The 22,609-nt window shown below is 36.4% G+C and overlaps 1 protein-coding gene across 13 annotated transcripts in view; it reads right to left on the bottom strand.

Annotated features, from left to right (window-relative positions):
- The window catches only part of FAM13B (family with sequence similarity 13 member B), a 90,591-nt gene that overhangs the window by 33,447 nt on the left and 34,535 nt on the right, over window positions 1–22,609 (bottom strand). For all 13 annotated transcript variants that reach the window (XM_045059391.1, XM_023255566.2, XM_023255564.2 and 10 more), the window contains 4 exons: window positions 20,376–20,536; window positions 6,186–6,227; window positions 5,300–5,455; window positions 3,383–3,515 (listed from right to left, as the gene is read on the bottom strand). In XM_045059391.1, the coding sequence (XP_044915326.1) occupies window positions 3,383–3,515; window positions 5,300–5,455; window positions 6,186–6,227; window positions 20,376–20,536 (492 nt within the window). The remainder of the gene's footprint in view (window positions 1–3,382; window positions 3,516–5,299; window positions 5,456–6,185; window positions 6,228–20,375; window positions 20,537–22,609) is intronic.

Here is a 22,609-nt window from a genome sequence, read left to right on the forward strand (position 1 = left end):
TGATGAGGAGATTTGGCCTTACAGAAAAGGTAAAACTGAGCAAACATCTACAAGGTGAGAGGAAGAAGCAAACCACAGGACACCTGGGAAAACAGCAATCCAGATAGCTAACCTTAAGACTGAGCTGTCGGGGGGCCTGGGTGGCTCAGGTGGTTAAGCAACCAACTTCGGCTCAGGTCATGATCTCACGGTTCATGAGTTCGAGCCCCATGTCAGGCTCTGTGCTGAGCCTACTTCAGATGTTGTGTCTCCCTCTCTCTCTGCCCCTCCCCAGTTTGCACTCTGCCTCTCTCTCTCTCTCTCTCTCAAAAATAAACAAACATTAAAAAACTAAAAGAAAAAGAAAAAGACTAAGCTATCATTCAGTGTTTCTGCAGTACCTATTCCTCTATTTTTATACCTAGATGGCAATGGAAGTTTCTGAGAAGAGAAAGGAAAGGAAAATTCTCTAATTTTCCTTTTAAAACAATCACTCTGGCTGCTGTGCTAAGAACAGACCACAGGAAGGCAAAGATGATATCAGTTACCAAGACTATATTAATCTATTAATCTAGGAGAAATTATATTGATATGGACCTACAGGGTGGCAATGAAAATGGTAAAAAGTGGTCAGACGCCAGATAAACTTTGAAGGTATTGCCAACAGGACTCTGTAATGAATGGGATGTGCAGCGAAAGAAATCAAGGATAACCCAAGGCTTTTGGTCTATGCATATGGAAGGAGAAATTGCCCTTTACTGAGATTTTAAAGACAAAAAGAAGAACAGCCATGTGGACAAGATTATAAATTCAGTTTAGCGCCTGTAAAGCTTAAAATGCTTACAAGATATTCAAGTGGAGATGTTAAGTATAACAACTCGATATAGGAATCAAATTCAAGAGAAAGGCCTCAACTAGAGATATAAATTTGGAAATCTTTACAGGTAGACAGTATTTCAAAACCATTAGATGAAATGATATTACCAACTGAGTGAATGAAAATAAGCAATCCGAGAAATGGGCACCGGGCTGTTCCAAATTTCAAAGGTTCAGAACACGAAAAGCAACCAACAAAGAAATAGGGCAGTCAGTCAAGTAGAAAACAACAGAGAAGAATGAGATATTCTGAAAGCCAAGGGGGAAAAAACAAAACAAAACAAACGAATGAATGAATGAATAAATAAATACATAAAACAAAAGAACCTATCAAGGTAGTGGGAGTAATTAATTAAATCAAACTGTACTCTTAGGTCAAGTAAAATGTGCAAGAGACATCATTGGTACCTTGCAAAAGCAGTTTCAGAGGAATGATGGGGCAAAAGGTTATCAGAAGTAGGTTTAAGAGAGAGTGGAAAGAGAAGAATTAAAGAAAAGAGACAATTCAAGTAATTTTATTAGAGGGGGAAGCAAAAAATAGGGGATTATCTACATACAGGGGGGTGAAGAGTCAAGAGAGAATTATTTCCTACACATGGGAAAATAACATTTTACACTGATGGGAATGATCCAGTAGACAGGTAGAAATTGAAAATCCAGAAAAGGGCAAGGAGACTACTACATGAAAAGGGAGTTATCTAATATACCAGCATAAGTAAAAGCATTAATATATAAGTAATATACAAGTGGAGTAAAAATAACAGGAGCAACTTAACTTCAGTGAACGTTTCCTAGTTTATAAAATAATTTTATACTTCTACTTCTCTGGATACTTATAATAATCCTCTAACAGAAGTATTACTCCCTACCTGTCTAAAGAAAATCAAGGAGCAGATAAGGAAAGTTAGGTAACTTGGCCAAAGTCACACTGCTATTAAAAGGCAAAGCCAGAATACAAATCTCAGTCGACAGACCCTAAATTCTTTATTATACCTACACTTTAGTTCATGACTTAGAATGAAAACATGCTGAATAAAAACTTCCTTATCCATTAAGAATCTTATTTTAAAAAGTTATCAAAACTAAACTGTGAAACATGTTGTACAAAGACACTGCATGGATGAATGGATAAAGAAGATGTGCTATATATATATATATATATATATATATATATATATATATATATATACACACATACAATGGAGGATTACTTGGCAATCAAAAAGAATGAAATCTTGCCATTTACAACTATGTAGATGGAGCTGGAGGTATTATGCTAAGTGAAATTAGTCAGAGAAAGACAAAAATCATATGACTTCACTCATATGAGGACTTTAAGAGACAAAACAGATGAACATAAGGGAAGGGAAACAAAAATAATATAAAAACAGGGAGGGGGGACAAAACATAGGAGACTCTTCAATATGGAGAACAAACTGAGGGTTACAGGAGGGGTTGTGGGAGAGGGGATGGGCTAAATAGGTAAGGGTCACTAAGGAATCTACTCCTGAAATCATTGTTGCACTATATGCTAACTAATTTGGATGCAAATTTTAAAAAATAAAAGATATAATTAAAAAAAAAAAGAAAGATACTGCTTTGTGTACGTATATGTATATACGTGTGTGTGTGTGTGTGTGTGTGTGTGTGTGTTTATTTATTTTTTATTTATTTATTTTTCATGCCCAGCACAGAGCCCAAAGCTGGGATTGAACTCACGACTCTGAGATCAAGACCTGAGTTGAGATCAAGTGTCAGACACTTAACAGACTGAACTACCAGACACCCCAATTTGTATATTTATTGACGTTACTTTAAAAGCAATGCAACCATGGACAATTTATGACAGTGAAAACAATTTAGTTACTTTTTAAAAATTTTTTTAATGTTTATTTATTATTTTGAGAGAGAGAGAGAGAGAGAGAGAGAGAGAGAGAGAGTGTGTGTGTGTGTGTGTGTGTGTGTGTGTGTGTGTGTAGTGGAGAAGGGGCAGAGAGAGGGAGACACAGAATCCGAAGCAGGCTCCAGGCTCCAAGCTGTCAGCACAAAGCCTGATGTGGGGCTCAAACCCATGGAATGCAGACCACGATATCAGGACCTGAGGTGAAGTCAGATGCTTAACTGACTGAGCCACCCAGGCGCCCCACAATCTACTTTCAAAATGATGTTCGTGGTTTCCTCTATGAAAAGATCTCGCGTTCTTCAGGAAAAAATTGGGAATTAGAAAAAAAAAAGCTTTTAAAAAGAACAAAATACAACCATAATACCACCAACCACCTCAGCTAACAATGTCATTTGTTTCCTTTCAGGAAAATATTTTTAAATATTTTATATCTACTTCTCTACCCAATGATGGTTCCTGATCTTTACTGATAGAGTGTATGTTCTTGGGACTCATAATCAAGAAAAATGTGTGTGTCAACAATAATGAACTATGACTTCTGGTATGAAAGGAATACACAAAGCAATCAGAGTTGCAGGTCTAGCACACCTAACCCAAAGATCTTTTATTCTTTCCATGTCTTACCTGGTTATTTTCTTCATCCTCAAATACAAAATCTTGCTGCATAACTTCACTGTCTAAATTAGTGCTAGCCACAGGTTCTGAACAGTCTCCGTTACTTTCACTGGCATTAATAATATCATCAGCAATATCAACCCTAGTAGTGAAGATAAAAAATCAGATCAGGCCAAATGTTGAATATGTAATGCTTTTAAAATAAATAAATATCAATAATGATCTGAAACTTCCACTTGTTAAGATAATGAGTCCTTTTCATAAAACTCCACACTTTATTCATTTTGCCAATTAGATTATTAAACACACGAAGTTTATTTTTGTCTCTCCAGGGAATGCTGCGAGAAAACTACCTTGTTTGTTATTCCCTTTGAAAATTTTCATAAACAAATGAACAGCTGAAAGAATAATTTATGTGCCAAAATAATTTCCCTTACAAATGCATACTCTCAATCATAATCATCTGTTTCAATTAAAATACAAGTCTAGCACTAGACACTAAACACCACAGTGTCCAACACTTTATCAAGTACAACAGTAGTTTCCTACTACAAATTTTGCATGTTACATAATTTATTCAGAATATGCAAAATACTGCAGTAGGCTTTCGTTTACAAAGACAATACCACCATCAATGATAGAACATGAGTTATTTCCTCAGAGATAAAAATAAGGTTATTGTGTGAGCATGGGCATAGGTTTTCAGGATCTCTAGCTAAACTAAAGACTAACGCCAAGGAATCTACTTATATGAATTATAACCTTTGGACTACTTTCCTACTATTTTCAACTTTTAGTTACTGCTGTTTTCAGATACTATTTTCCTTCATATTCGGCCCAATACTCTTAAAAGCAATGCTTTTAAGCAATCCAGTTCTATCAGTTCCAATCATGCCTTCAAAGCAACACAAATCAGGGCCACAAAGCTCCACAGGCTGGTGATGCCATCTCTTCAGACTACAGAGCACACCTGCAAGTTGTACAATATGGTATTCCTAAAATAAACATATTGCAATCCTTGGTTTTCATATCCATTAATTTTTTTCGGTTTCAATTCATATTTAATAGCTATTCTAATGCACTATACACACTTGGCCTTTTAAAAATCTAATTGAAAAAAAAAAAGAAACACTCTACCCAATCTTTTTTTTTTTTTTTTTTACCTCCTATGAACCTTCCAAATTTGCATACATCTTTCTCATCTGTCCTCCAAATAAAAACTGGTAAATAAAAACTATGAAATCACCGCATTATGGTCTCAGAGAAAGGCATGTATTTATCCCTCAAGTGCAGGACTGAGGTAACAGGAAAGGAGATGAGGCTTTTTATCCATTTAAAAGTAACAAGTGCAATGAAAAGTGGAATAACATCACACAGCACAGACATACTTTTAACTTATACAAGATTCAACTATTAACAACTAACCTAAAAAAAAGTATGCAGGGAGGCCAGCAGGGTAGTAGCTTGTGACAGGGGATAAAATTTAAAAAGCAAAGGATGATTCTGCTCACTATTTCACTTAATGACTATGCAATACAAGCAAAGTCAATCTGGTGTCCCTGTACCTTGCTGTCTAGATCACTTCATGTCTCTCATGGTGAGACCATGTGTGGCACACAGTATGGGTCTTTAAGTTTTTTTAAGTTATTTTTCATACAACATAGTCCCTAAAGCTAAGCTCACTACTTCATCTGGTGCTCAGGGAGGAAAACCTGGCAGTATTGGACTTAATGTCTACCATCTTAATGGAAAATTTAGATTTTCAATATTAACTATATACAATTTACATACAAATTTATACAGTCACTTTCCACACACACTTTCAGAAATCCCCAAGATCCCATTTTAAGTAAACTATGGTTTTTAGAAGATAATCAAACATTTTATAACAATAAATAACAGTAAAATGTTGTAAAAGTTTCTTACTGGTTATTAGATCCTTCCCCATCACAATTAATACTTTCTGCTTCATTATTACACACCAGACTTTGCTGTTGTAAATTCTTAAAATCATGATCTATGCTGCTCTGCAGATCAAAAAGATGCTGTTCCACAGCTGCTCTAATTGTTCTTTCTAAAATGCTACAAAACAGAACACATTTTAGTAAGAAGCAGTCACCCTAACTGGGCATTTGGCCACATAAATATAAACATTAAAACCAATGACTAGTAAAACAAATTATCAGGGTACTGAAATGTAGAAGCTAGCATACAAAAAGAAACATACAAAAGGAATACATGATACTAGGTTAAATTTTTAAAAGAAATGTGTCCAAATTAATAGACAAATCAACCATACTATCACTATTACTACCAAGGTGGGAAGGATCAGGTGTCCCAGTATTCATTCCTTGTAACTATACAGAAAACCATTTAAATAGACTTTTCAAAGCTACATTTATAACGCAAAACAATTTGTCAATACTTAGCTAAATCAAAGAAAACTGTAAGGACCCTGTCCATATTTTTTACATGAAGTCTACTTCTTAAAGAGACCTACTGACATTTCTGAATCATTTCAGAAGATCAAAAAGATCATCTGAAGAAAGTTCAATCTTTATTCTATACATGTATATATATGTATATATATTCTGTATATATATATACATATATACACATACACATATGTATATATACATATACATATGTATTTGTTCCTACTGCAGTATATAAAATATTAACTAGGTTTCACTAACTTATGTACAGTCCTTCCTCTAAAGTAAGCATAATACATACCATGATTTTAATTTCCACAGTTTAGTAATATTTTTATATTAAAAACAGGTTTGTCTTCTCTAAGTATACTACTTACTCTGCAGAGGCTGGTAAGATGCTGATGGGAGATAAATGGGCACTGTAATCAAAGAAAGAAAAAAGCTATTAAAACTTTTCAATATTAACTTCATGAAGTGTTGAAAACTGCCACATTTGCATGACCTTGACACAACCAGGAGAGCACGCACTAAGTTACATGTTCATCTCTGGCACAATGTGATGCTAATTTTCTAAAGAATTTATTTTTCATACAAAACTATACATACCCATGTGTATAGGCAACTACTTCATTTGGTGCTCAAGTGAAGAAACACTGACCTATTCCAAGGCTGAAGGGGAAAAAAGTGTACTACCAGCCCAACAAAAGCACCTCATCTAGGATAGTATGAAGGCATCAGTGCTCATTCCGTACTCCCTGCCAAGAGTAACAGCATGTGCTACTATTCAAGTCACAAAAAAAGGCAAAATGGATACCAAAACCAGACTATTTCATTCACTGTGCCAGTAGCAGACCTTCCTCAGCCAATTCTGCACCACAGTATCTACGGATACTTATAAATATAGACAAAATAATCCCATTTTTACCATAGTTAAAAGTCCAACTGACACCCACAATGAAATGTGGACACCACTAAAACGTTTAAAATAAAGTGTTGGTGAGGATGTGAAGCAACTAGAACTTTATATACTGCTGGTGGAAATATACAATGTTCCAACCACTTTGGAAGCCAGTTTGGCACTTTTTTAAAAAATGTTTATTTAGTTTTGAGAGAGAGAGAGAGAGAGAGAGAGAGAGAGAGAGAGAGTCAGTCAGGGAGGGATCAGAGAGGGAGACACAGAATCTAAAGCACATTCCAGGCTCTGAGCTGTCAGCACAGAGACCAACGCGGGGCTCGAACTCATGTTCAAGTCAGACACTTAATCAACTGGGCCACCCAGGCACCCAGTTTGGCACTTTCTTATAAAACTTACCAAATGGGGAGAAAACGGGCGGGGGCACACCTGGCTGGCTTAGTTGGCAGAGCCAGCAACTCTTGATTTTGGGGACGTGAGTTTGAGCCCTATGTTGGGTGTGGAGATTTAAAAATAAAATCTTAAAAAAAAACAAAAACAAAACCAAAAAACTTCCTAAATGAGCCCACAATTGTAACTCCTGGGTATTTAATCAAGAGACGTGAAAGTATAATTCCATAGGAATCCTTGCACAAGCATAGCAGCTTTATTCGTAATAGCCAAAGGTATCAACCCAAACAGGTGAATACAGAAACAAATTGTAGGACATCCTACGACAGAATACACTCAGCATTTTTTTTAAATAAAAGGCACAAACAACTGAAAAATGCCAAGAACATGAATCTCAACATTATGCAAAGCAAAGATGCCAGACACAAAAGAGTACCTACTAGAGGGGATTCTATTTACATGAAATTCTAAAACAGGCAAAACTAATCTATACAGTGGGGCACCTGAGCGGCTCAGTCGGTTAAGTGTCCGACTTCAGCTCAGGTCATGATCTCTCAGCTTGTGGGTTTCAGCCCCCATCAGGTTCTGTGCTGATAGCTCAAAGCCTGGAATCTGCTTCAGATTCTGTGTCTCCCTCTCTCTCTGACTCTCCTGCACTCACTCTCTCTCAAAAATAAACATTAAAAAAAATTTTTTTAATAACTAATCGATACAGTGACAGAAAGGATATCAGTCGTGACATGGGGCCAGACTGTTGGGTGATGGTAAACAGTCTGTGTCTTGACAGTGGTAGTTGTAAACACATACATGTAAATGTGTACGTTTATAAAGTGCATTTTATTGAGTGAAAATTACAGCCTCAAAGGTGATTTTTTTTAAATGTTTATTTATTTTGAGAGAGAAAGAGAGCAGGGGAGGGGCAGAGAGAGAGAGAGAGAGAGAGAGAGAGAGAGAGAGAGAGAGAGAGAGAAAGAGAGGGAGAGAGAGAATCCCAAGCAGGCTCCACAACGTCGGTACAGAGCCCAATGTGGGGCTCAATCCCACGAAGAGTGAGATCATGACCTGAGTCAAAATCAAGAGTTAGGATGTTTAACTGACTGAGCCACCCAGATGCTGCTCAAAGTTGATTTTTAAAGAAAAAAATAGTTAACAGAAAAAAGTAATCTATAGCAACAGAAGCCACAGAGCAGCTACTTTTGGCAAAAAGGGAGATGGAAGAATTTGAGAAGGAAGAAGTAACCCAGGTGGTGGTTATACTAGTTGAGTTTTTGATAATTCAATAACCTTATGATTTGTGAACTTTTCTGTATGTCTGTGACTCAATAAAGAGTCACTTTTAAAAAGTAAATTTAAATCAGTTTTATGAAAGATCCCCTGTAAATGTGCCAACACAAACTCTAACCAACATAAGAAACAAAGTCTATCAGATTAATATTCACAGGATTCTCTGCAGGAAACCAAATAACATCATTTACCATTCATGCAGGAATCTTTAGGTCTCCCTTACAGTAAACATATGAGTAGCAAACTGTACAACTGCTTTATCAGACAACAGTAAGCCACTCTGGTTTGGCACATATAACATCTCTCAGCTTTATAAAAAAAATTTTTAACAGCCAGTATTATGCTAGTTTTCATAAACAGATTATTCTTAGTTCTAAATGCTTTCATGCTGATACCCTCAAGGGAAATACTTAAAAATTTTTCAAATTTTAATGATGTTTTTGGGAAGTTCATTTCTGAAGGAAACATTGGGGAGAAAAATCACATATACGTGCACAAAAAGAGTTTAGCCATGGGTCCATTTCTAGTAGTTTCAAATGTGCCGAAAGTTAACACTTAGTGACTTCTGCAAAAAACAAAACAAAACAAGAAAAGATAAATGAAGGTCTTCCTCCAGAGTGCTTAAATGTCAACTAAGATTAAGTCTTTTTCTGATATTTTGCTACAATGATTTGTTGTTTATATTTTTCATTTCCTTTATGGGTTGCCTATTTAATTATCGAAGATCTATCTTTACATGGTCTGATCAGTTATATTTTCCTCAGTAATACTTGCAATTTCTAAGCTTACACACATTACATACTTACATGATTAGAAGTATTGTGTTTTTAATACCTGACAGTGTGGTATTTCAAATGGTGTGAAGAAAATGTATAAATCCAACATCCTTCCCTTCCGCATTTAATTTGTGGCTTCTGGTGAGCTTTTCCTGTACTGTACACCAAAATCTCAACAAGTTCTAATTCTCAACTACTTAGTCCATCAGTCTGTTACTAAAGCCTAATATCATGTTTTAACTTTTGTGGGAGTATATATCCTCTGTTATTTTTCAAATCTGCCATTGTTAGGCAACTACTTACTTAACTTCTCAGAAGAATTTTCTCACCTTTTCCCATCAGATTAGATTATTAAAATGCTAATAGATACATGGATATAAGAAAACTTACTAGAAATGCAAATCTAAAGATTAAGATAAAATATATATAAATAATTATATATAAATAATTTTTAAAATAGCATGTTTTTATAATTATACACACACAGGCTAGTAAAGATTAAGCCAGAATGTGGAGGCTTTCTTACAACCCCTAAAACAAGGATTTGATCCATGGACCACCTATATCACACTGTCCTGGGGTGACAGTGCTATTTTATTGGAGATCTATACCCCACCCCAGACCCCAAAAACAATAAAGCAAAAATAAATAACATAGCACTGGCACAAGAAAAAACAAACAGAACAGAAATGTACCCATGAATACACACTTGATAAGGAACAAAGGTGGTACTACAGAAAGCAGGGAAAAGGGCAGTCTTTCCAAAAATGAGTACTCGGACAATTTGTTAACTCATATTGAAAAAAATAAGTTGGCACCGTCTCACACACAAGGACAATATAATATAATGCAGATTATACACCTAAACAAGAAATGTGAAGGTTCTTAGAAGGTAATAGAAGGTTACCAGTAGGTAATTCTGAGAAGTAATAGAAGTTCTTAGAAGGTAATATAGGAATGTTAACTAAACTGAAATTGAAATTTTAAACGTAATAGAAAAATAAAACAAATAAAATTTATTTTTATGGCAAAAAAAGATAATACAGAAATATATATTTAGAAAAAGATTTCTTAAACAGAACCCCAAAAGCATTAACCACAAAGGGAAAAGAACAGTAAACCTGAATGAAATTAAGAATCATTCTTCAGAAGACACAATATGAGAAGGAAAAGGCACAACATAAAATGAAAAGATATTTCCAATGCATACTTTTAAAGGGCTCCTACAATTCAACAAGGAAAAAAAACAGTAGAAAATCAAGAAACAGAACAGCTATTTCACAAAAGAATTAACTGATAATACACACATGAAAAGGGGATGAACCTATTAAAATGACAAGGAAATAATATTATATATCCTCCAAAACTATTAATACCAAGTGTTGGCAAAGATGCGAAGCACTGGGAATGCTCATGCACTGTTAGTGTAAATTGGGGCAAGCACTTTGGGAAACAATTTGGTAATATTTACAAAAGTTAAAAGTCAAATTTATGTCTTCATGTACATGCATACGTGCACCAGAAGATGTATATAAGAATGTACACGACAGGGGCATGTGGGTGGCTCAGTTGGTTAAGCGTCGACTTTGGCTCAGTTCATGATCTCATGGTCCATGAGCTGTCATCGCAGAGCCCGCTCTGGATCTTCTGTCCCCCTTTCTGCCCCTCCCTCACTTGCGCTTTTTCTCTCTCTCAGAAAATAAACTTAAAAAAAAAAAAATGTACACAACAAAAATAAATAATCAACAAGTAAAAATAATCCAAAGGTCTGCCAATATTAAATTGGATCACTGATGTGTAATCTTAGGATGGAATACTTTACAGCAATAAAATGAACCACAATGACCTACGACATGGACAAATCTCACATACAATGTTTAGTGAAAGCAGCTGGATCAAAAATATATACACAGTGACATTTAATTTTCATAAAACTAAAAACTAGTGTCAAAAAGTTAGCATAGTGGTTACCGTTAGAGGGGAGAGAAGAGATCAGGACCGTGAGACCTACTGGGGTGCTATCAGGGTTTATTCTACATGCGGATGGTGGTTACAAAGATGTGCTTTGACTAACTTGCTTTGCTATATACATTGATGCCTATTTCTGTGTGCATGATTTATTTCCCAATTTTTTTTAAAGCTTTTAAAAAACAGATTTCTGAGGCCCTCCCAGAGGAGGTAGGGTCCAAAAGCCTACTTTTTTTTTTTTTTTAATATTTATTTTTGAGAGAGAGAGAGAGAGAGAGAGAGAGAGAGAGAGAGAGAGACAGACAGCACAAGCAGGAGAGGGGCAGAGACAAAAGGAGACACAGAATCCGAAACAGGCTCCATGCTCTGTCTAGGCTGTCAGCAGAGCCTGATATGGGGCTCGAACCCACAAACCATGAGATCATGACCTCAGCTGAAGTCGGACATTTAACCAACTGAGCCACCCAGGCACTCCCCAAAAGTCTACATTTTTTTATAAATACCACTGACAATTCTTATCCATACTAGAAGTTAAAGTTGCTAGATTTATTTCTAGCTTCCAAAATGACTAAACTTTAATATAATCTTCCAGTTATCCAAAAGAGCAAAAAAAAAAAAAAAGCAAGAATTCTAATGGTCCTATATTGGATAGATCGACAGAGTTGATCTTTTGTTTCCTATCCCTTTTAAATGATACTGGGATTAAATTACAAATACATGTATATATGTATTTGTATATATCTGTATGTAGTAATCAATGAGCTAGATTATTAGTGTAAGAGTAAAGGTTGTTTAGCCCTAAAGATATGGAGGGACAATCAAACAACTGCTTTCAACAGACCCTCTCCCTACCCCAAAAAGCCTTAGTAAATAAATCAAATAGATTTTATACTTTATAAGTCAGATTGTCACGCACGAGGCTACAGAAGTTGACTGTACAAATTCGTTCTCTGACCTTGTAAAGGACAAAGGAATGATTTAGTTTTCAGACTTCAAAGAATTTATTATTTTCAGACTTAGCCAATTTCTTTGGGTAGAAAGCACTTATGCACAAACCATGGCTAACACACATCTATGGTTGTAAAAAGGATTTATCAATAAAATTATGCCATCTGTAACAGCAACAAAATAGCATAGGAATCAAGAGGATGTGAGTTCTGATAAATAAAGACAAAAGAAAAATAACTGCTTACAAATTTAAAGTCAATTATTTAGGTACTATATGGACAGATGCCACAAAACCCACCTCATGGGGATTTTCACTAAACCCCCAAAGAAGACCAGACTAACAGAAGCAACAATAAATTACAAGGGTCATACATATTTTAAAGTCCTTAGTCAAGTATAATATTAAAAGATTACAAAAAAAAAAAAAAAGAATACAGTCATTCTCTGACCTTTTTCTCCCTTCTGTTAACTCTATTTTTAAATCTGCCCACAAGCATGTAATCTTCTTGAGAGTATTACATAAAATCAATCTTGCAGCCATTTATTCCAATTATAAGTATTTTGTAATTCAAATACAGTGATCATAGGGAACTACTATTATTTTAATTTCTCAATTACAAATATGTGATGTTATAAATAACACTTCATAAAAGTACTGCAGCTCTGCTTCAATTAAATCTGATAAGGATCACTTTACCTGTGCAACAGAGCTCTGCAAGCCATTCTGAACCCATGGCATCTCCCAACAAAAACATCAGGTAAAGAGACTTCAAACACCATAAAGGATGGTGATGGGCTTATAAAAACTGCTGAGCAATTATCAGAGCTGCAGTCTAAACAGAAGCAGGCTGCAACATGAGGTCACTACTGACAAGGAGAGACCTAATCAAGAGTCCACAAATTTCTTCCCAAGTCTGTGCAATTTTGCAGGACATAGGGAAAAGGGGACAAAATTCTGAATCTGGGTAGCACTCCTGTAGAAATATTTAAGCCTACTCCAACATAAAGCAGAAAAACCAATCTGTTTGCATTAGTCATACTACCCTATCTGAAGACAGAAGTTATGACTAATATGAAATTGATAAAACAGTACACAAAAAGTACAATACTACTAATGTTCATTTGTTACCCATATTTAGAAAACCATTAGTGGTTAATTTTTCAAATCTAAAATTATGATAATTTCTATACTCCAAAACTATAATTTTAAAAACAATCATCTCAGAAAGTAAATATATATTAAAACAAGAAAAATCATATATCCCTTTCAAGCCAAAAGCAAAAGCCTTTCTTCACTCTTCCTATTAACTTGGGAATACCCTATAACTATGATAAGAATAAAGTGAAAGATTCTTTACAACTAGAAAGTCAGTAAGTAATAGTAACTACAAGTCTTTAAAACATTAAATGCATCATTTATAGGGCAAGGGGAGGGAAAAGAAAGAGAACTCGTCAATATCTATGGTGCTCTGGTACTTTAAAACAATTTTTACTTTATTAGAACTTTCTTATGACCCAAAGCATAAATTCTACTTTTCCCTGCCCAACTATTCTGACACTTCCACAACGTACATTTTTCCTGAGCTGAAATCAAGTGTCAGACAGTTAACCAACTGAGCCACTCTGGCACCCCACATTTTCCTCCTCTTTAGTGGAACCTCACTAGTGAAAACGTAATGGACTGCCAAACAAATATTTTGCAAATTACTGGATTCAATGGATGAAAGAAGGGAAATGTTATGACTACCTTTCTGAACCACCTGTAGTCAGTCAGCTGAGGGCCCATTTCCTCAACAATAAGGCATCCACAGAATGAATTTGTAGAGACTAATCTCAAAACCCTAAACTCAGAGCTCTTCCTCAAACACTACACCTTTTATCCTGCACTACACCCAAAAAGAACAAACCATCAGAAACCAATGAACTCACAAAAATAAAGCCGTAGCATCAACAGCCCATAAAAAGATACTGAAATTTTCACTTCTGAATTCCAAGGTTTACGAAGGCAAAGCACAATTATAAATGAACTTCATAAGAATGTAAGAATGCCAATTAATTTTTTTTTTGAGAGAGAGAGAAAGAGAGTGAGAAAGAGCAAGTGCAAGTCGGGGAGGGGTAGAGGGGAGGAGAGAGAGAATTTCAAGCAAGATCCACACCCAGAGCACAGTTTGATGTGGGACACGATCTCACAACTGTGAGATTATGACCTGAGCCTAAAACAATAGTCGGAGACTAAACCAAGTGAGCCACCCAGACGCCCCTGCCAATAAACCTTTTGATGTATAGTTCTGCAAACATGAGTATACATTAAAATTTACCTAGGGGCACCAGGGTGGCTTAATCAGTTAACCATCTAACTTCAGCTCAGGTCATGATCTTACGGTTTGTGGGTTTAAGCCCAGTGTAGGGCTCCGCACTGACAGCTGGGAGGCTTGAGCCTGCTTCAGATTCTTTGTCTGCCCCCCTCTCTCTCTGCTCCTCCCTGACTTGTGCTCTCTCACTCTCAAAAATAAATAAATGTTTTTTTTTTAAATAAAAATTAAAAAATGGGGCACCTAGGTGGCTCAGTCAGTTGAGTGTATGACTTCGGCTCAGGTCATGATCTCGCGGTTCGTGGGTACGAGCCCCGCATCAGGCTCTGTGCTGACAGCTCAGAGCCTAGAGCCGGCTTCAGATTCTGTGTCTCCCTCTCTCTCTGCCCCTTCCTTGCTCATGTTCTCTCTCTCTCAAAAATAAATAAGCATTAAAAAAAATTTTTTTTAATAAAAAAAATAAAATTTACCTAAACCTGAAGCCTAGGTAAAATATATGAGGCACAAATTAAAAAAAAAAAAAAAAGTGAAAAACTTGTTCAGAACTCTCCTACCTCTGTAAATTTTTTCAAGGTAGATTCCCCTAAAATTTGTACATTTAAACAACAAAGGTAAATAACAGATAAGTATGTGCAGAGAGAGCAATAATTCTTTATCTACAGATACAGTCACTTTGGAAAGGATCTTGAGATTTTCATGGACCTCATGGATAAGATGAAGCCTCAGAAGCAACCTGGTTTTTACATATCCTAAACTACCTATACCTAACCCCCAGCATTTTTTCCATTCTGAAGGCAGTTCAAATCATCACAAAATAGGACTAATAGTAAATGATATACAGAAATAATGGATGCATAAACAGACTGATCAGTACAACTCCTACACAAATATTTAAACCACTGGTTCTCAAAGGGTGGTCTGTGAACAAAAAGACCAAAACTATTTTCATAACATTTGCCTTTTTCCACTGTGGTGACATTTGCATAAGGAAGCAAAATCAATGGTAGAAAAAAATGCTTGGGGTCTTAGCACAAATCCAGGCAAGTGGTACCAAACCATACCATGGCCATTGCATTCTTCACCACCCCTCACTTGTGATTTTTTAAAAAGAAGACCAATCCTTGATGAAGCAGCAGAAAAATTATTAATTTTTAAAATTTTTTTTTCAACGTTTATTTTATTTTTGGGACAGAGAGAGACAGAGCATGAACGGGGGAGGGGCAGAGAGAGAGGGAGACACAGAATCAGAAACAGGCTCCAGGCTCCGAGCCATCAGCCCAGAGCCTGACGCGGGGCTCGAACTCACGGACCGCGAGATCGTGACCTGGCTAAAGTTGGACGCTTAACCGACTGCGCCACCCAGGCGCCCCAGAAAAATTATTAATTTTATCTCAGCTCTGAGTATACTTCATTTTAGTACTTGGTATGACAAAAATGGGAAGTATACATAAAACACTTCTGAGGCATAGCATAGTACAATGTTTGTCTTGTTTGAGTTGACAGGTGAACTTTTATCATGGAACACCATTTTCATTGGAAAGGTCAGCTGACAAATTATGGTTATTCCAACCTGAACATCTGGCAGACATTTTCTCAAAAATGAGCAAGACTGCAACTTTAAGAAAAACAAGTGACAATACTGTTAAAATTTGAGTTTTCAAGCAAACATTTGAATTTTTGAAAACCCCTATCTTCATAAATTCAATAATGTCCCAGTACTTAAAGATGTTTTTGATACAATCAGTGGTGATATTAAAGAATGTAAATTCAGGGTGCCTGAGTGGTTCAATCAGTTGAGTATCTGACTCTTGAATTCAGCTCAGGTCACAATCCCAGAGTCGTGGGATCAAGCCTTGCATTGGGGCCCCACTCTGAGCATGGAGCCTGTTTAAGATTCTCTCTTGGGGTGCCTGGGTGGCTCAGTCAGTTGAGCATCAGACTCTGGCTCTGGTCACAGTCTCACGGCTCGTGAATCTGAGCCCAGCATCAGGTTCACTGACAACAAAGAGCTTGCTTCAGATCCTCTGTCCTCCCCTATCTGCCCCTCCCCCAGTCATGCTGACACTCTTAAAAATATACACTAAAAAAAAAAATTCTCTTTCTCCCTCTGTCCTTTTCCCCTACTCGTGTGCATGCTCTTGCTCTAAAAATAAAAAAAATTCATTACATTAACATTTAATGGGTTTATTGCTACTTTAAAAAATATATAAATTTCAGTTTTGAGGCACCTGGGTGGCCTAATCAGTTAAGGGTCTGACTACATTTCAGTTCAGATCATAATTTCACGGTTCATGAGATCGAGCCCTGTGTCGGGTTCTGCACTAAAAGTGCAGGGCCTGCTTGGGATTCTCTTTCTCCATCTTTCTCTGCCCCTCCTCTGTTCTGTCTCTCTCTCAGAATAAATACATAAACAATAAAAAAAAAAAAATTCTCAATTTTAATTCCCAATAATGTAAATACCAATAGCCATAACCCCCAGAAACAAAAGTTCTTTGAGTTCTAAATAAATCTAAAGTGTAAAAAAAACTTAAAACTGCTGACTGAGAACTAATAAAGGAGATGGAATTTATCAACAGAAAAACGTAACAGCTGTGTTACATAAAAACAGCTGTATTACAGCTGCAAATACAAGCATCTTCCAAACTACAACCCAACAAAGCCACACTTCCAGTGGCTTAAATTTGCTGTTTTAATTTGTAACATGGTAAATGCCTACAGGTATAATCCACATTAACAAAGGTCTTGTAGTCATCAATAATTTTTAAGAATTTAACATGTGAAAACAAAAAATTTGATAACTGCTTTTTTAAACCATCATTAAATGTTTATTTGCCTGGGTGGCTCACCTGGTTAACCAACCGACTTGGGCTCAGGTCATGAGCTTATAGCCTGTGAATTTGAACCCCATGGGGGACTCTGTGCTGACAGCTGAGAGCCTAAAACCTGCTTCAGACTCTGTGCCTCCCTCTCTCTCTGCCCTCCCCTGCTTGCGCTCTGTCTCCCTCTCAAAAATAAATAAATAAACATTGGGGCGACTAGGTGGCTCAGTTGGTTAAGCGGCCGACTTCAGCTCAGGTCATAAATCTCACGGTTTGTGAGTTCAAGCCCCAGGTCGGACTCTGCTGAGAGCTCAGAGCCTGGAACCTACTTCAGATTCTGTGTCTCCCTCTCTGTCCCTCCCTTACTCATGCTCTGTCTTTGTCTCTGCCTCTCCCTCAAAAATAAATAAACTTTTTTTTATTTAAATAAACATTAAATAATTTTTTAAAATGTTTATTTCCCTTAGGTTTCTAACATATTTTCCCACAGCTACCTCTGAAGAGAAAAAGAGTCACTACCTAACACTGTAGTAAATGTTTATGAACTACCTCACAGAAAAATTCAACAAGATGGCACGTTAAAAGTTACCAAAAGTTCAATCTCCAGTTTCATGAAGTACAGTATCCACTAATTCCCTAAAACAAATTTATTAATGCTCCCTATATTCTAGGGCTGTGCACTCTAGGGATATCTCTCCCCTATTTTTCTTTCATCCATGGTGGATAACCAAAGAATGTATTTTTTATCTTCATGCAATCATTCAGCCAAAACTACAAAAAAGGCTAATATACAAATATTAACTGAAATTTTGATCATCACTAAATCTCAAAGATGACTCTGGTAGACACCTATCTTGCTGTCTGACAGCCCTATCCCTTTCTTTTGGTAAATAGCCACATTCCTCTGTGGCAAACTAGTTCCTCTTCCTATCCAATGGTCTTGGTAGATACATAAATTACAATGACCAGTTCTACCCTGGCCAGGTGATTGGACAGTGGATGCAATTTAGGCCACACCCTCTCCCCTGCTACTCCAGAGGAATTTGACCTTGAGTATAATGACAGATAGAAAGACAAATGAAATTCTCAAATAGCCACATGCTAGAGATTCTTCCATAACCCTGCCACTAAATTCTCCACGGTTTCCAAATGTTATCTCTGCTTTTCCTTCTGACTCTGAGACCTGTCATTCTGCTAATAAACTGTCTTTTTTCTTTCCTTTAACAAGGTCCACTTCTGTGACTTGCCTTTAAGGAATCCTGACCACCTACCTACCAGTCTATCTGAAAATTACCTGGCTGGAAGAAAGGAGGATTGTCTACAAAACTGGAAAGATGATCAAAAAGAAGAAACTAGTAGTGCTATGTATTTGAATATTAACTTTGCTAATAATTAAATCCCCAAGAAATTTCTGCAATGACAGACATGTTCTATATCTGTACTGTCCAATACAGTGGCCACTCCCATGGCCATCGAGCACTTGAACTCTGGCTAATACAACTGTGAAAGTGATTTTTTAACTTTATTTAATTTTTACTGGTTCAAGTTTAAAAAATAGCCACATGTAGCTAGTGGCCACTGTATTGGAAAGCATAACTCTAACTTAAAATAAAGAACATCCATTTATTTTATTTTTTTTAATGTTTATTTATTTTTGAGGGTGGGGGAAGGGCGGGGGGGGGGGGAAACAGAGGATCTGAAGCAGTCTCTACAGAGAGAGCGGAAAGCCCGATGTGGAGCTTGACCTCACAAACCACAAGTTCATGACAGGACCTGAAGTCGGCACTTAAGCGACTGAGCCACCCAGGTGCCCCAAGAACTCCCATCTGTCTCCTGTCTTTAGGTCCTGGAGAAAATACTGCTAATGGCAATATAAATCAGGCTGTATATTTTAAGCACTCTGGAAATACTTATAAAAGCCAAAGAAAAGTTCATCACTAGTTGAGCCAAATAAATGTATGCAAATAGTTCAGAAGAAGAAAGAAGGGGCCTAAGAACCTAAAAAGTTGATCATTAGCAATTTAATACAGACAATCTAGCTAAAATAATTCAAAATTTCCAGAAAAAAGGACAGTAAATATATAATTGAGATATAGATAAATAGTTTGGCATACTGTTTATAAATATCTTAATATAATTAGAGTTAAGAGCCTTAACCCCAAATAAATTAAAAGGGCTTATAAACATAGAATAGCACAAACAATGTTAAATCAAGGGCAAAAGAGTGAACAAGTTAATATACCATAATTGCAATCATGTTTGAAGAAATTATACATAATATACAAGGACCTAGAAGCTCACAAAGAAATTTAAGAGTTGTATTTGACAGTATGTATCTTAAATCACTTTGTAATTTTTCTAAATGACAATGGATAGTTTATCCCTTTGGTATCAGGTAGTCTAAATGATATTTTGCCTTCGAATGCTTTTAAATCATTTCCTCTGCTTTTTAACTACCACTTTATTGAACACAGATTTAATGAAAAATATCTAGTGATCAAAAAAAAAAAAAAAAAAAAAGACAACAACAAATTCTAGTGATCTCAATATATTGCTGTTCCCCTAATTAGAAAAGGGGGTTAGTAAGGGTTAGTAAACCATGAAACTTTACAGAGAACAGCACAGAATTGAGCAATACCTAAAGCTGCAGACTTCTTGAATTCTCTAAAGCTTTCTAAACAGTGTGTCCAGTGGCCCAAGCTATGCATTAAGACAGTGACTGTATCCTACCACACCTACCAAGTTTACATAGTATGCCATGTAAACAGTATCACTTCATACCTGAAATAAGACTGGAAAGCACTATAGTAATGCATCACAGAGTTCTCTCTTTACAGCCTACTTCTAGCCTAGAACTTGGAAATACAAGTCAATTCAACCACTTCCAAAGGTTCTGAAAATTTACCCAACCCAACTAACACACTAATACAAAAACAAACTTTAAGAAGAAATGTAAAAGTTCTATTTCGAAAGAAAAGTGTAAATGCTAATACTTGAAATTTCCTTATCAAGTTTGCTTAAAATTTTCTTGTTGCTCTTTTCCATACATAAACCAATCTTTTACATATTGTTACAATTTGTGTGATTTACTGCTTCAGTGAATCTACACCTAGAATAAAACTCTTAAAAGCTAAGGTTCTTTCAACTGAAATAATACCTTGTTGATGCTGTAACACTATTTGGTTCCAGGATGTTTTCAGTCATCCTTAACTGTACCACCTCTGCCATATCACTTGATTTTTCTGCACCCTCTTCTGGAAGTTCTTCTATATGTTCCAGCTTTTCATCTTCCTCTTCTTCCTCAGAAAGCTCATTAACCTACATAAACAAGACAAAATTGACAATTAAAATTTAATGAAACTTTTAACTGACATTATATAAGATATACTATTCTAAGAAAATTTAAGACACAGACAACTCATTTTTTACTTCATTTCCTAGGACCAATTTTTCCAAAGGAATAAGTAATTGCCAACTTTTCCATATTTGAAGAAAACCTCAAACCAAATGTAACATTTTAAAACACGAAGTAATGATTGCATTAGCATATCACTAGGAATATGAGTAAGACCACACACCATGGAAAGCCTGCACACTGTAGTTAGTTAACATTAAGAAAGCTTCATTTCCTAACCAATCAGTTTTATAAACTGAATAGTTACAAAGATTTCTAACTGACCTCTCCAATTTCCAGGTACATTTAACAAGTGATGTTAACACAGAATAAATGTTGGAAAAGGGCAGAGTAATTTTGCCTTAAGGTGTTAAGTATGTTTTAGAAACTGTCAACTAACTTCTAAACGATTCAGATGGGATTTTTCAAGAGGAGATTGGACCTTACAAAAGGGAACTCACTAATTTGGTCATTAAGCACAACTCAAAGGTTATAATTCTGTTTCTGGCAGGGGCTATAAAATGTCTTCCATTATCAAACTGGCTACATAAGTAAACAATCACGCTAATAAAAGACCGTGAATAATATTAGAGAAGGAAAACCAACAAAATATTCTTTTCTTTAAATGTTCATTTATTTATTTAATTAGTTATTTATTTTGAGAAAGAGACAAAGACAGAGAGAGAGGGAGGGAGGGAGGGAGAGGGAGGGGGGAGGGGGGGGAGAGAGGGAGAGAGAGAGAGAGAGAGAGAGAGAGAGAGAGAGAGAGAGAGAGAGAGAATGCATGCATGCAACAGCAGGGGAGGTGCACAGAGAGAAGGAGGGAATCCCAAGCAGGCTCTGCACTGTGATCAAGGAGTCCCATGTGGAGCTTGATCCCACGAATCGTGAAATCGTGACCTGAGCCGAAATCAAGAGTCAGAAGCTTTAACCAACTGAGCCATGCAGGCTCCCCCAAAACAAAATATTTTCAAATGAGGGACACCTGCTTGGGATTCTCCCTCTCCCTCTCTTTCTGCTCCTTCCCAGCTCACATGCGCCCTCGCCCACTCTCTCTCCCAAAATAAGTAAACAAACTTCAAGAAGTATTTTTTTCCCATATAAGAAATAAATTTTAAAGCTATCTCAAAGAAGACATTAGCCATAAACTGCTTTAACACCTTTTATAATTTAATACTAGTCATTAAAGGGGCGCCTGGGTGGCTCAGTAGGTTGGGTGTCTGACTTTGGCTCAGGTCATGATCTCACGATCCGTGAGTTCAAGCCCCACGTAGGGCTCTGTGCTGACAGCTCAGAGCCTGGAGCCCGTTTCAGATTCTGTGTCTCCCTCTCTCTCTGCCCCTCCCCTGTTCATGCTCTTTCTCTGTCTCAAAAATAAATAAACGTTAAAAAATTAAAAAAAAAGAAATACTAGTCATTAAAAACACTTGAGCAGTAAAAGTACACCTTTGTCCATTCCAGCCAAATGCACTGGAAATACCTGGGATAAATTTACCACTACGTGTAACAGTAGTGTTCTTCCCAGGCAAACATAGTTGATAAAATATCCTCAGAAAGCAGACTTTAACCAGAAGAAAGGCAATTTTCCTGTGATATTCTACAACACTCCTAATCAACCAGTACAGACTGCCCACTTTCAAGCATAATACAATAAGTACTCAAAAGCCAGCTTTGAAGGCAGAAAAATATATGTTCACATCCCTACTGTGCCCTTAACTATCTCTCAACTTACTAAATTCTCTAGGCCTATGAATAAAATGAAGATGCTATATATACTACCTCCCTCATAAGGCTAGTTGAAAGGATTAAATACTATACGCTAAACTCTCCTACAGTGTCTATACATAAAAAGCAGTAAATAATAGCTATCATTATAACCGGAACTGTTATTTCTATAGAGCACAGAGCCTTATTTCTACATGTAATATCACTTTTTATTAGAAAGAAAGACCGTATATGCCATCCAAACCACCTAAAGAAGGAGCTCTCAAACATTA

Source organism: Felis catus, chromosome A1 (genome assembly GCF_018350175.1).
Source record: "Felis catus isolate Fca126 chromosome A1, F.catus_Fca126_mat1.0, whole genome shotgun sequence".
NCBI classification, from domain to species: Eukaryota; Metazoa; Chordata; class Mammalia; order Carnivora; family Felidae; genus Felis; species Felis catus.